This window comes from Aptenodytes forsteri, unplaced genomic scaffold (genome assembly GCF_000699145.1).
Source record: "Aptenodytes forsteri isolate BGI_AS27 unplaced genomic scaffold, ASM69914v1 Scaffold319, whole genome shotgun sequence".
NCBI lineage: Eukaryota > Metazoa > Chordata > Aves > Sphenisciformes > Spheniscidae > Aptenodytes > Aptenodytes forsteri.
The window spans coordinates 574,871-590,923 of record NW_008794715.1 but is presented as its reverse complement, the minus strand read 5'-3'; the positions used below and the strand labels follow the sequence as shown (position 1 = coordinate 590,923).

Sequence of the window (16,053 nt, the reverse complement as noted above, 5' to 3'; positions counted from 1 at the left end):
CCAAACATTACTGTCTTGTTTATTGCTCCATAGATTGAGGCAGGGTTAGAGGAGCTGGTGCAAGAGCTCAAAGCAGCCCTGAAAGTCTAGGCATACGGCGACTCCAGGACTGGAATACTATGGACTTTTTCTTGCAGAGCTAGTCATTGCAATGCAACTTTTAAAATTTGTAAATATATTTTAATGGTTAAGTGTATTTTAATATTTATTTAATTGGTAAATGTAAGTTTAATGGCCAGATGACCGACACAGTTTGAACAACTCCATTGGTTTGGGTTGATGAATCCAGGTTTTTGGTAATTAATTATGGTTGATATTATACACTTACCTTTCGAACTTTGACATAGTAGCGTTATTGCTAGATTTCTTGTTTATGCTGGGTCATAAAATTTACATTTTTAAAAAAACTAGTGAAGCACAGAATGAAAGATGAGTATGTAGTTGAATACTTTTGTTATATCGCATTTGGTTTCTTACACAGAATGTCTTAACGGTAACTTTTAGAATAGATTAAGTGCAGAATATATTCCTGCAATGTTTTAAGCTAGCAATGGTCAACCTTCATGCTGCCTTTTGGGTGTCATCCTTGTGTCTGTTTTCTGCTATGCCATGTTTGTTTTAGAATAGGTAACAGCACAAGCAAGAAACTGTTCTTCAGAAGAAGCAAAAAAATGATGTGTGACACAAACCTGAAAATCTCCCCTCAAGAGAATCTGTTTTAAGATTTTTTTTTTTGACTTTTTTTTTAGTGGCTCAAGTGATGGTTTTTGACGTCCTTTTTCAATACGCTCATCTTATTAGTGATTTTTTTTTTTCCCCATCCTTGTTGTATCTTTAAGCAGACAAAATGGGGATAGTATTCCTATTGATCTTTCTGAGTGATTTGATGCCCTGCTTTGACACCAAATTATTCAGCCAAGAAAGAATGGAATATGAAATCGGTGTGTTCATAAATGATGACTAACAGCTGTCAAATACTATGTATTATCTGCCTGCAGCTGACCTCTTCACTCAGTGCAGCAATTACTTCAGTCAGCTCTGTTCCTCAAGATATTTTGTTTTCTGCAGGCTTTGTCTTGGATCTTTGTTTTCTACAGTGAGTTTTATGATCAAATACTTCAAACCAGTTTCTGTTCATCTTGGAATGTCTATCAGCTCAGTGCCTGTTGAATTTGGATGTGATACAAAGATGCTTCTGTCTGTACTGTTCATGGAAATACCACTGTTTTTAATGTATCTGGCTTCATGACAAGAAGCCTTTCGGGTTTGTGACTGAATTCTGTTATTCAGGTTGATATATGGTCTTCTCGGTGCAGTTTCCTATCATCTTTTTAGGAAAAAATTTAATGGCTTGATCTCACGTCCAAGAGCAAAGCAAGCCAGTGTTTGAATCCTGAAGATTTATGTGAATGTACAGAAAAACTTCCACCTGAGGAAACAAGGTGACCTGCCAGAGCAGACAGCTATTTGCTTTCACAAACTGTTTCAGCAATGGATTTGTTACATGTAGGTTTTTTTCTCTTGGTGCCCTTGTGACAACAGCTCTGTTTTTTGGCACAATGAGAGTTGCTTAACGCTGAGGCATACTTTGGTGGAAGGACAGTCTTTCCACAAGCTGAGACACTTGCAGTAACTCCTGCAGATGACCAAGATACGGGCTTAAACATGAAAAGCGTTCCAGAAAAAGACAGGTTCTCTCTGGCTATTAAGTCTGCTCTGACAGGGAATATCGTTTTACCAGTGAACACTGAAGTTTCTTAATCTAGTTGAGATCTTTGTCTTCCCTTCAACCCACGTGGTAATGGTCATGTTTTAAGAAAATTGATGGAGGCTTCAATTCTTTTGAATAACTATGTTGAAGTCCTTAGCAAAGGGACCAGAGGATAGCTGTCAGTCATTCACCTCCAGGAGCAGAAGTTAAAACAACCTTCCCCTCCCAAAATACAGATCTAAAGGTATCGAATAGTATTATTTTGGGATAGCTTCCTAGTTGCTGTGTGTGATGATCTGTTGAATGTAATGATGTTACTTGCTAGTGAAAGGCATGATAGAAAGTGATCTTGGTGTACATGAGGTATTGGCTTATTTCATACAACATCAAGAGCTGAGATAGTAGCACTACTTCTTAATGGTTATTCCCCTTTATGCTCTGATTCAGAGCAAACTAGGAAGGCTTTGTGTGCACCTGGTTAAACTAACAGCAATTCTGTTTTGCAGTTGTCATGTAGGAGAAATTCTAAACACCTTCACCATTGCAAAATGTGGGGGTTTTTTCAGCAGGGATGCAACAGTGTGTACTTAACTCTACTCGTTGCATTTTTCTCCTTGTGTTATTTCAAGAATGTAGTCATGCTCCTGATTCTTGGCTGCCCAAAGAACTGGAGGATTAATGCTGATAGAGTTCAAAGTCACAAGTTAGTATTGTAAATATGATTCTTTCTTCATCCTCTGACTATACCACCTCATACCTCTTTAATTGGCTCATACCTCTTTAATAGGACAAAAATATAAAGGCAAGAAAAAGAGGGGAAATAACTTTAAAAGCTGTTGCAATATTGAAGTAAGTTAATTTACAAACAACAACAACAAAACCCAACCAATACCTGTCCCCCTCGACGCCCCAAAGTGAAGTTTCCTAAGATGTTTTTGGCATGGAAGTAATTAAAATCCAAAAAGAAAGTTTCATGAGTAGAATGCGTGATAAAGCTAGCAGCTATTCGGAAATCCAGAAGTTGACTCTTTGAATCTAAACATGCAACAGTACCTACATTGCCTATATGACTGACGTGCTGTTCAGTTTTATAGCACTGTCTCAACTATTCAATGTAAATTAGCTCTTAGATTCTAGTAATTCACACCTTTAAAATAATTAGGATCACTTTGCCTTAGCATAATTAGCATTTCACTATAAGATAGCTTTCTGGGGCATTTTTAGTACCTCTTCAGCTTTTGAAAAAGTTGTCCTGATAGCTAGATACTGTGCTTTCTAAGGCTGAAGGATTTTTATGTACTGCTTTCACAATGTTCTTGAACATTCCCATGCTTCAGAACTACCAAAGTCTTGACATTTCAGAAATGCTTTAATTGATGTGTAGTGACTCTTCTTAATCTACTAATGCTTTTGCATAATATAATTTTGACCTCTGACAAAATTTTAAAATAAAATTACATTTTCTAATGCTAACTAAACAAAGCGGGGTTTTATTGCAAACAAATTTATCCTTTTTTTTTTTAATTAGCAAAATGAGTTCTTAATCTTTTTAAGCTACAACTGTTACACTTGTTAAGCTGTAGTTCTTAGTTTATGAAATTCATCCTTGCTCATTAAGCTGTGTTGAAGCAACTTGATTGCATTACTGGCGTACTGATCTTTTGACCTGTGCCACTTTCGGTTTTCTATCTGAAAGGTTTATTAAAATTGTTAAAACTACTGTAAAAATGTAGTGGGTTGTGGTGTGTGGTGGTTTTTGTTTTGAGTTTGTTTGTTTTGGTTTTTTTCTTTTCCTTCTTAACCAAGGGATGCTTCAGTGATACATAATGAGAATGATTTTAAACTTAAAATTATTTTCAAGGATGGTGTATTTCATCTCATATATCTTACTGCATGGGAATCTTATATAAGATAGGAAATGTTTGCAAGGTATTTTGCTGCCCTCTCTTGGTAGAGCATTTGTATCATAAGCAAAGTGCTCAACTTGTTCATAGTTTTTTATTCATACATTTAAAAAATTCTGGTTTTATTCCTTTATTTCCTGAAGAAATGGAAAATGAGGATTCTTTTACAAAAATAAAACATTAAATACTGAATCACTCAATATTTATTTAATTATGAGAACTCTTTCATTTAGGTCCTGTGTAGGTGAAAGTGGTTAACTCACTGCCGTTTATCTAATCTTTGTAGACAGCCAATGCAGTTTGATAGTGTTGATTGCTGACTGAAATATTTTTTGCTTCGGATAAAGGTTAAAGCGTTTAAATGCTTAGATACATTTTGTTATGACACATGGACATTGTGTGTCTTTATAGCTCTCTAAAGAGGAGAAAAACCCCAGGTGAGCCTCAGGAACGTGTTCACACATATTAGGAGAACTAGTCAATCCCAAAGAAACAGTTTGATTTAGACATACATCTTACACTTTAGCTAAAATTGCATGTAATTACATGCTATATGGAGACAGAGCATACATTTATATACAGTCTTGTCGTCCATGTCTCCCTCCTCCCCTCCTTGTACATAGTACATACACACACAGACGTACTCCTTTCAATAGTTAGAAAAGCTTTAAGTAAAAACTAACAGAAGTCCTCACCCTTCTGGGCCAGGGCAAACGCCTGGAATACTTTCCCCTGCTACTCTCCAATCCTCTGGGCATTTTTGGTTCAGCAACTGCTTGTGCATGACACAATTTCTGTTTTCTAAATTACCTTCCATGTTTTTTTTGGCTGGTGTTTTTTTTTTCTTCCATGGGCTTTTTCCTATTCCTTCTTTGAATCACTCTGGCAAGGAGTTCCACGGCTCATCTGCCTGATGTGCAGAAGTGCTCACTCTTTTTATTTATTTATTTACATTTTTTGGGGCTTTGCTATTATTAGCTGCATTGACTCTTTCCTCCCAGCTGTTGTATTAGGATGTCCTCATCACTCAGGATTTTATAGACCTCCAGTTGTCTTTTCCAAAATGCAGAATTCCAGCTTCTTTAGTTATTTTTTTAATGGAAACTGGTACATTTGATCATAGTGTTGGTGCTCTTTGAACCTTTTTAGTTCTGCTGTTTTAACCCTTTTGAGATGGGAACAGAGATGCAGGGTTTGTGAAGCAGAATGATGGTATTTTCTGTACTGCTCTGTAATCCTCACCTAATGTGTAGCATCTGGCTTATGGTTTTGAACAGAACATGTCAATGAATGGATGTTGTTATAGAACTGTCTGTCATGACCCTACCATCTCACTCCTGAGTCAGTAGTGAACTCATAGTCCAGCATTTTGTATATGAATTTACCAGATTTCCCCTCTCTCCGCTGCGTCACTTCAGTTATATTTCAGTTGAGTTTTATTTGCCAATTTTATTTCCCAGTTACTTGGAATTAGAAGACCCATCAGCAGTTCTTCATAATCAGTCATCATCCTTGCTATCCTAAATAAATTTAATATTAAGGAGCTTAGTCAAGAGCACCTCACTGTTTCTTTTCCAGGTTGCTTATGAAAATATGAAATGGCACAGCTCTTGCTATGGCTGATTGCAGAACTGCCTCAGTGACACTGCTCTTATGTGAGAAGTGACCTACGTCGAGGTTCTATTTCTGTAAAGAAATGAAGAACTTGAGAAAAAGAAAATTTCAATATCTGGCCAGCTGCTTGATGTGTTATTAAACCCAGTGAATTGATACCGTCTAGTTTCATAAACTAAATATAACCCAAAATGTTTATAACCTCAAATGCCTTATCTACATTTTAGTTTTAGGATTAATAGTGTGTACATTCTTAGGTAGAATATGCTGGTTTCTGGCAAATGAATGAAAAAGAATGAACAAAATAAACAAAAGCTGCTTTGGAGTCTGTAAATGTTGACTCCTGCTCTGAATAGCCTTTTAGCTACAAACAGCTGTGTATCCACCTCTCCTTTACAAAAAAAGAGCCTAAGATGACCAAGCTGAAGCTATGCATGATGAAACCCTGCTTTCCTCTAATAATAGATTTTTATCTGAGGGAAAAAGAGCACACGATAAAACTAGTTTTGTACAATACAGAGCAAGCAAAAATGTAATCCAAAAATATCCTTAATATCCCTTTTGGAGCTTAAATTTCTGTGGTTTATATTATATTCTCTTGATATTTTGTAGAAATCCTCTACTGGTTCCAAATATGTATCAGTCAATTACCAGACTTTTTGGTGGACTTCAGAGGCTAAAAATCAAGCATTTAACAAGCTGAGTTGCAGCCCTAATTTCTTAATGACTGCTATTACAACTTTGTTACATGGGAGAGCAGGAGCTGATGGAAGAATTGATACAGGAGCAGAACTATTTTGCAGCTTCTGAGGATGTTGGGTAACAAGTTCAGTAGGGAAAAGTCCTTTTGCTGTACATAACTGGAACTTAATTGTTTATAGCAATTATGAAACTTCAGTATTTTACAGGGTTTTTTTTGTTTGTTTTTTAAAGGAAAAACATTGTTCTGAAAGCAAATGGACTTCAATAGTAACAGTGTATGAGCTGGGGTTTCCAGTTCTGCCAGTATTTTCGGAGCATGAATAGGAACGAAATAGCTGAAGTTCCCTTCATTTTCAGGCTTCAGTTTTACATGGCTCTAAGTGTATACTATAGAATTACTAATGACCTTTCCAAATAAGATTGCCCAGTGGCAGTCCATAGAAAATACATATCTAATAGCTTAAGGTGTCAAAATTTAGGTCTCCTTTTTGCTTTATAGTTAAAAGCTGCCTGTGCTTTGTATTTGGTGAGAAGCTATCTTCAGTTTGCATCTGAAGCGTGGTGGAAAAAAATGGCTGTGTGCTTTAAAAAGAAAAACTTGTATATAAACGTCAAGATTTTTTTTTTTTTAATAAGAATTAAAATAGAGGACAATAACATTTTCAGTGGTATGTACTGACAGGAACATACTAGCCACAGCTTTGAGGAGGATGTGCCTAATTTTTGTTTTAGTAGTGAGTTCCCCCAAGATATGAAAAAGCTTTGAAAATCAAAAAGCTATATTTTCGCCAACTAGAAACGTGTCTTTTTTTAATATAATTTTAAAAAAACCCAAAACCTAAAGAAAATGTAAAACAAGTTGAGGAGAAAAAGCAAAAGGGTTGTTTACAGCTTTTCCCACTGTATTTCTGAAGGAAAGTCCTTTCTTTCAGCCAACCTAGTGGCTTTGGCAGCAAATTTTGCATGATTCCTTCTTACCCTTAGGAAGTTCTTTATATTTCCTCTGCCTGGCTTTTACTTGTTTTCCTCCTCTCCATGTCTTCCCCCTCTCTGCTTTCCTTTGCAAAGACTCCCGTGAGCTGGAAACCCTGCCGGCTCCCTGCAGTGTTTCCCTGGCTGCTGCACCCTGGATTTTTTTTTCTGACCATGTGCAGTTTCCCCTGCCTTCAGGGTGTTCTCATCTTGACGCCAGTTGTTGTATGTGCATGTAGTAGTATGCAGGTGGAGAGGGACACGTATACATTTTGATGCTTCTGTAAAATTTGGATAAATACTAGCTGACTAGTTTATCTGAAAAAACGTAATTTGTTTGGGGGTGGGGTTTTTTATTGAGTATTCGTGTTACTGCTATTTCACTGTACTTTTATTCACTGCTTCGAGTATAGAATACCGTGCAAAGAACAAATGTAACTCCATATCACAAACTGGGAAGATTGCATCAGTTAGTAAATTATCAGCAACAGCTTTCTATTCTTACGTCTTGAAAGCTGCCTCTCAGAACGTTAAATTAAGAGGAAATTGGATATATGATTCTTTTTACTGTGAGCATAATACAACTATTACCCAGCTCAGAAAGATAACACGTAGAATTAAGAATTTTATGTAGGTACAAATGCTGTGCTTTTGTTCTCACTGGTGCAAAGATTGTTGATTAGTTTATCTCTTCTTGTCCTCTAACAGTTGCTTGATATTTTTGGTTTTCGCTTTGCAGCTTAGTCTTTTTCCTTTTTTCACGATTGTAGACAGTTGCAAGAGCAACAGAGGCAGAAGGAGCTGGAACGGGAGAGGCTGGATCGTGAACGAATGGAACGGGAGAGGCTGGAGAGAGAGAGGCTAGAAAGGGAAAGACTTGAAAGAGAGCGCCTAGAACAGGAGCAACTGGAGAGAGAACGGCAAGAAAGGGAACGGCAAGAACGCCTAGAAAGGGAGAGACAAGAGAAGGAGAGGCAGGATGGAGAAAGACTTGAACGACTTGAACGGGAAAGGCAAGAAAGAGAACGGCAAGAACAGTTGGAAAGGGAACAATTGGAATGGGAAAGAGAGAGAAGAATTTCAAATGCTGGTAAGAATTTCAAAACTGAGTGTATTCAAGTACTAGACTACTCTTTATGTGTTTGGGTGATGGAGTGAGAGAGAAGAAACAAAGGGCAGTGAGTACAGTGGTGCAACAACAGTCAGTATTTCAGGCTTCTATTTGCTGGAATTGCTTCCTTTTTTATGGCAAGAAGTCCAAGATCCTTGACTTTCCTGTCATAATTTTCCATTAACTCTGAAATAAATTTTTTTGCACTATTTGCTCACTCCATTGCCGTACTCTCTGATCTCTTGAAGAACTTGAATCGTGTTGGGCACCTCCAACATTGGTTAAAGTATGATGAGTTAAAATTTCTAAATACCTTATCATTGTTTGCTCTGTTAAACAAGATGTATGCTCACTGCATAATTTGGGAAAAAAACCAACCCCAAACATATGAGGTTGAGTGTGTTAAATGTAGAAGGTATATACCTACATAAGGCAAAGTAATGGTGCAAGAAATGCCTTTCAGTATGAAGTCTTGCTTAATTTATCGTTGTAGTAACATTTCAGTGACATGTATCATATGTATTTGTAGATAAGATAATGCACTGCCTGCGGAAATGTATCCAGCGATAACTGAAAGCTTTCTCATTTTGGTAATATAATGGAACATTTGTCAAGCGCTTGGTTGTTCTTTAGTAACAAACTCAATTTACATAAGAAGTCAGCTGATGGTAAAAGTTGAGGAATACTATGTAAGAGCTAGTCACTTTAGAGCAGAGGATTTTATTGGTAGTTTTATTCCCGGTACTTTCAAGTTTGCGATGGAGCTTTTTCTGGGGAAGAGAAAGATGATACTTGCTGCCTATGGTATGAGTTTTGTTAGTGGAGTTGTTACAAATGTTAAGATCACTACACTTGCTTGCAGTTTGCAACCAAACGATGATAAAAGCTGATAAGACTCATTAATCAACCCTGTATCTAATCCATCTCACAGATGGGATTTGAGAAAACTTACTCTAGAACGTACTTGTAAATTCAAATGTTGGCACAAAAATAGTTGGTAAAAATTTAAAAGCAGCTGTTGGTAATATGTAAAACTTTCCTAACAGTATTTTCACTTGTGCCTAATCCTCTGGTACTAACTGTAGTCTACATTTATACATTTTGTTTGAATGCTGGTTTTGTTGCTTCATTAGCTCCCTTTTTCTCTTTCTCCTTTTTTTTATCCTGCCTTTGCTGCTGCTTTCCATCTTCTGTCCAGCTCCATCTTTCGACAACTCCCCGTATAGCACTCCACTTCCTGAATACTCCAGTTGCCAGCCTCCTTCAGCACCTCCTCCATCATATGCAAAAGCAGTCTCAGCACCAATGTCAGAGGCCACACCGGAGTACGCTGTAGTGACTTCTGCACCACCGACTTCCACTCCCCCTACACCGCCTCTAAGGCACTCTGCATCACGTTTTGCTACATCTTTAGGCTCAGCTTTCCACCCTGTTCTCCCCCATTATGCTACGGTTCCTCGTCCGCTGAACAAAAGTTCTCGGCCCCCTTCTCCCGTCAATGCCCCGGCGACTTTGCCTCCAAATACAAAGCCTGTTGCCTGGTCTGCGCCCAGTTTTGCCCCCCTTCCCCCATCTCCTCCAGTAATGATAAGCAGTCCACCAGGCAAAGCTACTGGTCCGAGACCTGTCCTCCCAGTGTCGGCTTCTAATCCAGTGACCCAAATGTCCACGTCTCCCACGGCTCCTAACGGGCTTCCCGAAAACCTGGCTTATCCGGTTCCTTCACCTTCTACCTCAGGTCCAACTCCGCCTCCGCCACCTCCTCCCCCCCCACTGCCTTCCTTTCCGCCTCTGTCACTCTCTGGACCTCAAGCTTCTCCTTCTCCCAACTCCCCGAATGCCTCGACTCCCTCATCCAAGCCTAGTGTTCTCCCTTCTCCCTCTGCAGCTACCCCTGCCTCTGTTGAGAACTCTCTAAACTCTGTGCTGGGAGACTCCTCTGCTTCTGAGCCAGTCTTGCAGGCAGCCTCTCAGCCGATTGAACCTACGACCCAGCAGGGTAAGGCTTTCTGTTATTGCTACTAATGCACTAATCAGGAATGCAGTCGAAACCAATTGGTATCAAAGCCCGTAACTGCCCTGAAGAATTAATACAATGCTTCCAAAGTTGCAGTGATCTTAATACCACAACGAAATACCATTTGGAAAACTGGGGTAAGGGAAACTTCAAAGCTCCGCGGAGAAGAGCTGATGTTCTGTGGCCTGTCATAAGTAAAATTCTGATTTCTTAAGCTCTCACCTGTCAAGAACAGAGCTTGTCGAATACTTGCTTGGTAAATCTTGCACTGTTAGTTTATTTGGAACATGGTGTTAACAGGCAGCATCATTAGTTTCCTAGTGGCAGCCAACATGGAAGAATGTATATGCAGCTTTAGACATGTGAATGACCTTAAGTGAGGAATAATCTGAACCACTTTGATACTCTATGTAGTTTCAAATTTAGAAAGTAGTATGTAACACCTACAGCATTTCTTTCTGGACAGTGGTCGTATTTTGATATATGGCTGTATGCGCACATATATATAAAGACAGGTCTTCCTGTGGTATTCTGCCAGTGTAGCTTAAAAAGACATTAGGAAAAAAGTTTGGTAAAGCAGGTGACAGTCTTAACGGACACTCTACCAATATGATAGAAATGTGTTTTACATAGATGTAAATGTCTTTGTTAACCTGAATCCTGCCTTTATATTGATTTAATAGATTTAGGTCTTATGTACGTAAGTCTGCAGTAGCAGAGCTAAAGGTGTGGGCAGAGGGGCTTCTGGGGGATGAGCAGACTATGGCTTCATCACACGCAAGCCGTGCAGAGTAGATCCTGTGTAATACCCTCGTCTTAAATGAAGGCATGAGTTACTCTGGGGTGGAGTGGAACTAGGGTAAATGGCCTCGCTTGTAGTATGGAATAAAAGTGTGCACGTGGATGGTGAGTGACACCAAGAGAGTTTAAAAGGCTTTTGAATTTACACACAGTGGTTAGCAGAGTAGGAAACCAGGAAGACACGTGACATTTCTGCCTGCAGAGGTTGCTTAAGGTAGTTGCGCAGCATTTTTAGTAGCTTATGGCAGTTTGGGTGAGGCGGGGGGAGGATGTGTGGGGCTGTTCTCTTGGTTACAATTTCTTAAACTGTTCTATAATGACAACACAGTGATCATCAGAATATTCTTTCTTCAAAACACATTTTGTATTGCATATCAATATGTGAATTTAAAGCATTAAAGGAATAATAGATAAAAATATAGACGAGCCTGTTCCCATCAGCTTAAAATATGTCAGTCTTCTAACTCACTAATTAGTGTTTGTATTAAATTATTAAAGTTGATTCCTGGAATGTTTTTTAGAGGAAATATTTTCATACAGCTTAGAAATTAGCATTGGAACTCAAACAGTTCAAGGGTTCAGATGGTTGGGTGGTGTGTTAAATGCTTGTTAGTACAATGAGAAGTCACTCTGTTTAGCACCATTTGAACACACAGTATTGTTCCTACGTGGTATGATGCTCGTGCCTTACTTGACTCCTTATAAAAGCTTTGCCTGTTTCCTGGTGTAAGATTCTTCTTGGTTGCAGCACAGAACCTGACTGGAGGGGTTTTGTATGTAAATGTCTCTGAAACTGTCTGATCTCTCATAGCATACTATGTAATATTTTTAGTGCGTTTAATAAGAATGCTTCTCTCCTGCTGAAACTTGCAGTGTTTTCTTGCCTATAAAAAGGACCCTTACCAGTATTAACGTTTCATACACTGAGCAAAAGAACCAGTATTTCAATGGAAATAAGATCTTTCTTTTTTAAATCCTTAATATAGTCTATTTGTTTTCTCTTTGATACTAGGTGTTGTCCAAGGACCACCTGCACCTCCTCCCCCACCCCCCCTGCCCCCTGGCCCAGCTCAGTCTTCAGTAGCAGTCCCACCTCCTCCTGGCCCACCACCACCACCTCCACTTCCACCTTCAGGGCCTCCACCACCACCACCTCCTCCACTTCCTAACCAAGTTCCTCCCGTTCCCCTTCCACCTCCTGCTCCACCCCTCCCCACCTCTGGATTTTCAGTGGGATTCGTGTCCGAAGAAAATCGCCCTTTAACTGGACTAGCAGCTGCACTTGCTGGAGCCAAACTTAGGAAAGTCTCACGGGTAAATACAACTCTGTTTCTTCTTCTGATTCCTGTCTCTAAATCCTGTCTTCCTGAACCGGTTGTAGTTTTTGTTCAAGATTAATAGCAGTATCGAGACTTTTGGGGTAGGCTTAATTCATTATTAAAAAAGCATTACAGGATGTACTACCAGCCCATCGCATTCTTTGTACAGTTGTTTCTTTCTTGTATGTGAACTTTGCTTCTTTCATTGTCGGCTATCATTTGCACATCTGCTGTTATTTTGTGTATTATGAAGGGTGAAGACTCCTCCAGTTCAAGTGGAGGAGGAGGCGGCGGCTCTGCTTCATCTAAAACAGACAGTGGCCGTGGAAACGGACCACTTCCCTTGGGAGGCAGTGGGTTGATGGAAGAAATGAGCGCCCTGCTGGCCAGGAGGTAAAGAGCTGTTTCTGCTGTGCTCCAGCTGCTTAGTCATCGTAGAGGTAGGATTTTGGGTGCCTGTTTGCAGCTGGCTAAGGATCAAATAAACATCGGCTTGCTCATGAACTTTGTGAAGTTCATAATGTTTTGTGAATAGCCATTATTTACTTGAGTGTAATCGAGTACCTTTTCTTCTGTGTAAGTCTTTTTGTGTAGCAGTAGGGGAGGGGATACAGACTTCAAGAGGAGAAAGAATTGCCCAGTCGCTTTCGCAGGAGGGCTTTGTCCTTGAAAGTATTTTGAAAGTACTTTTTTAAACATTAGTTTTCAATATTCTAGCTATCAAGCTGTATATGTCTTTAATTACACTAAACAACATTCTTCCATCTTAAAGCCACGATGATCTTGGTAACTTTTGTCTCTGCTTATAGGAGAAGAATTGCTGAAAAGGGATCAACAGAACCAGAGCAGAAAGAAGATAAAAATGTGAGTTGAGAAATTTTATCTACTTCACATTATTCAATACTAGATTATGAGAAAGATTCTACTTTACCATATATATGCACACAACCACTATTTTGTGAAGTGCATAGTGCTTGCACATTTTCTACATACACTTGAGCAGAACCCTTTAAATCTATATAAAAAGTGAAATAAATATTTAAACAGTTGAGATTAATCTGTTAGATTCACAAGTCAAAGGTGTTTTGTTTTTTCTTCTCCCTTCCTCCTCCCCGCCTTTTCCCTCTCTCTTCCCTTTTAATCAGGAAGAATCAGAGTCTTCAACTTCTAAGGTTTCTTCAACAAGCACACCTGGTAAGTAGCACAGGTTTGTGAACTCTGTGACTCTATAATGCTAAAACCTAATGACAAATCTCAGTCAGCTGTGCTGAATTTTGGAGCCTGCCTCTTCCCCCATGATTACAGCCTGGCATTTTGCTGTAGAATGGGTCCTGGTTCAGGAGTGTTTCAGAAGATAACAGATAAAAAGAACATCCACTGGAACACTGTGCTTGGTATAGGGTCCTCCTGTGTTGAACCTGTGGGGCTGATGCACAGAAAGCAGTTGGTAGTGAATGTGAAAGCAAGTTGTCTCAGTCATTGCAGGACACGAGTTGGGACAGTAGTTTGTTTCCTTTGAGGCAGACGTACAAGACTATCAGAGTCAGACAGAAACAGTTGCCGCTTCCACGTACTTTAGTAAAGATTCCCTCACATGCAGGTGTCCTTTCTAAATCAATATAAGTGCACAGAGTAGAAATTCTCTAACCATGAGTCCTCTGCTGAGGTATGCTTGTGGCAGAGTTTGGAACTGTGTAGCCAACACTTCTGCTGCAGTCAGTAAGGAAAGCTCACATCTCACCAATTCTGTAGTTGGCCAAGATGTATTGTCAGCATGCATATGTATTCATACTGTAAATGCTTGTGTTCCAAGGACTCAAGTAATGCTCAAGACTTCCTTTTCCTGTCCTTTAGTAGTACCTTCTTGTACCCTTCGCTTCCCTGGCAACCTCCCCCTTCGTGCATACAAAAGGGGGAGAATGTGCCATATAACCTGCAGTTTGTCATCCCAAAAGATACTGGAAGCAGAAGGAAAATGACTGGGTAATGAATATACCAGTCTTCAGTATGTTCTAGCTTTCTCTGTTGATTACTTGCCCATGTGTATACTTCTTCACTAGGTGATTCAGCCACTTGATGGTGTGCAGGCCTTAATATTGAAAACCACTGCTATAGGGTGAACAGAACCCAGGCAGCTGTGGGATAAAAAGTAGAGCTAGGAGCTAAGTGTGTCTGGATGGAAATAACTGGAAAACTGTTAGTATTGAGATACAGCCGGTAGTCTAAAGAAATTAGACTCCAAGGCAATAAATGACTTAATACAAATCAAGTTTTTCATCCTTCCCCCTCCCCTTAGCGTAGGAGTCTGCTTCATTCTCTTAAACACAGAGATGATATTAGTCTTGGGGAAATGACTGCTTTTGGAACACTTCTTGTAATAATATAGGCCCAAAAGAGGGAAATCAAAAACAGTGGAAGAGAAGTGGTTCCTTTAATTGGTTGTCATGATAAGAAGCCTCATCAAACTTTTTTAAAATGTCACATGCATCCAGAGATTTGACTGTTTCCTTCCAATGGAGAGATTTCACTTCATTTGTTGATGATGTAAAATGCTCTGGTAATGCTGTGCCTCATCATTGGAACTTGGCTCTAAAATGTTTAAGAGGAATGCTTGGCATACTGAGCAGAGGCCAGGTCAAAAATTTGTGTAATTATGTCTAATTACCACTAATAATATGACTGAAATTGTTATACACAGACTTGCTAGCATTTACCTCTTTCTTTGGTGTTGCACTTACCCTTCCTATGTGCTGTTGTGGTGAACTATCAGAGTTCCACAGTCTTTTTCAGGAGGAGTATGATGTTGAAAGGGGGGACATTTCTTCTGTCCTAAGCTTGCGTCTCCTTTGGTTTATTTTGATACATTTCAACTCTGCTAAGGGGCTGTGTTCTCTCTCTCCTGTTGCTTACAGGGAGAGTTACACCGTGGTTACTTAGACATATTAGTCCTTCTCTGTATATGGTATATTCCTTTTAGGGGAAGAAATACACAGTCACATAAAGCTAAGTAAAACTGAAGTTAAAACATGTTAGGTAATTATATAAACAAAACAAGCTCAAACCCATGGGATAGGCAGTAGACGTATGACTGGATAATGTTCTCTATTTCAGCTAGATAAGTATAATCATGTGGTCCTTGAGCAAGCTGCAGCCATAGCTAAAGTTTCTCAAATAATTTTGCAGATGCAGCTAAAATCCTGCTGAAATAACTCCTATGGAAGGACAAGCCCTGAAGCTTGGCATATCAAATTAAGCTTAAGACTTATTACTAGCACTGGCAACCTGTAGTTGCTGCGTCACAGGCTATGCTAGCAGACTTCTGCAACTCAGTGTCTAGCTGCATCCCAGAGAACTTCCTGGTCAATATGAGACTCTGAAAGAGCATTTCTGCCTCTCAGCTTGCCCAGCTTAGCAGAGCTGAGCAATACAAAAGAAAGGGAACCAAACAAATAAATAAACCCAAAATCTGAAATAAAGACTGATAAGATCAGTGGTGCATTAAAGTCCTGAGTAAGTAACAATAGCAAGTAAGTCATAACAATTCACACTACAGAAAGACTGTTTTAACTTGTGCAGATTGTAAGGAATGAAAACCTGATCCGTAAGGAATGAAGCATCTGTGGTGATAGGTATGTCCTGAGGAAGGGCATAGGTGAGACCACTAAAAGGAAAAAAAAATGGATGGAGTGACTACATCAGCGGACATGGGAAGGGCTACAGATGTCGTCTGTCTGGACCTCTGTAAGGCCTTTGACACGGTCCCCCACAACATCCTTCTCTCTAAACTGGAGAGGTATGGATTTGATGGGTGGACTGTCCGGTGGGTGAGGAATTGGTTGGATGGCCACATCCAGAGGGTAGTGGTCAATGGCTCAATGTCCAGATGGAGATTGGTGATGAGT

The 16,053-nt window shown here is 39.5% G+C and overlaps 1 protein-coding gene across 7 annotated transcripts in view; it reads left to right on the top strand.

The window, feature by feature from the left end:
- Positions 1 to 16,053, top strand: part of ENAH (enabled homolog (Drosophila)) — a 56,174-nt gene that overhangs the window by 23,746 nt on the left and 16,375 nt on the right. For 3 of the 7 annotated variants that reach the window (XM_009273846.2, XM_009273845.2, XM_009273847.1), the window contains 6 exons: positions 7,674 to 7,993; positions 9,213 to 10,013; positions 11,845 to 12,146; positions 12,405 to 12,544; positions 12,961 to 13,015; positions 13,297 to 13,345. In XM_009273846.2, the coding sequence (XP_009272121.1) occupies positions 7,674 to 7,993; positions 9,213 to 10,013; positions 11,845 to 12,146; positions 12,405 to 12,544; positions 12,961 to 13,015; positions 13,297 to 13,345 (1,667 nt within the window). The remainder of the gene's footprint in view (positions 1 to 7,673; positions 7,994 to 9,212; positions 10,014 to 11,844; positions 12,147 to 12,404; positions 12,545 to 12,960; positions 13,016 to 13,296; positions 13,346 to 16,053) is intronic. The other 4 variants (XM_009273849.2, XM_009273848.2, XM_009273851.2 and 1 more) reach the window with 2 other exon arrangements.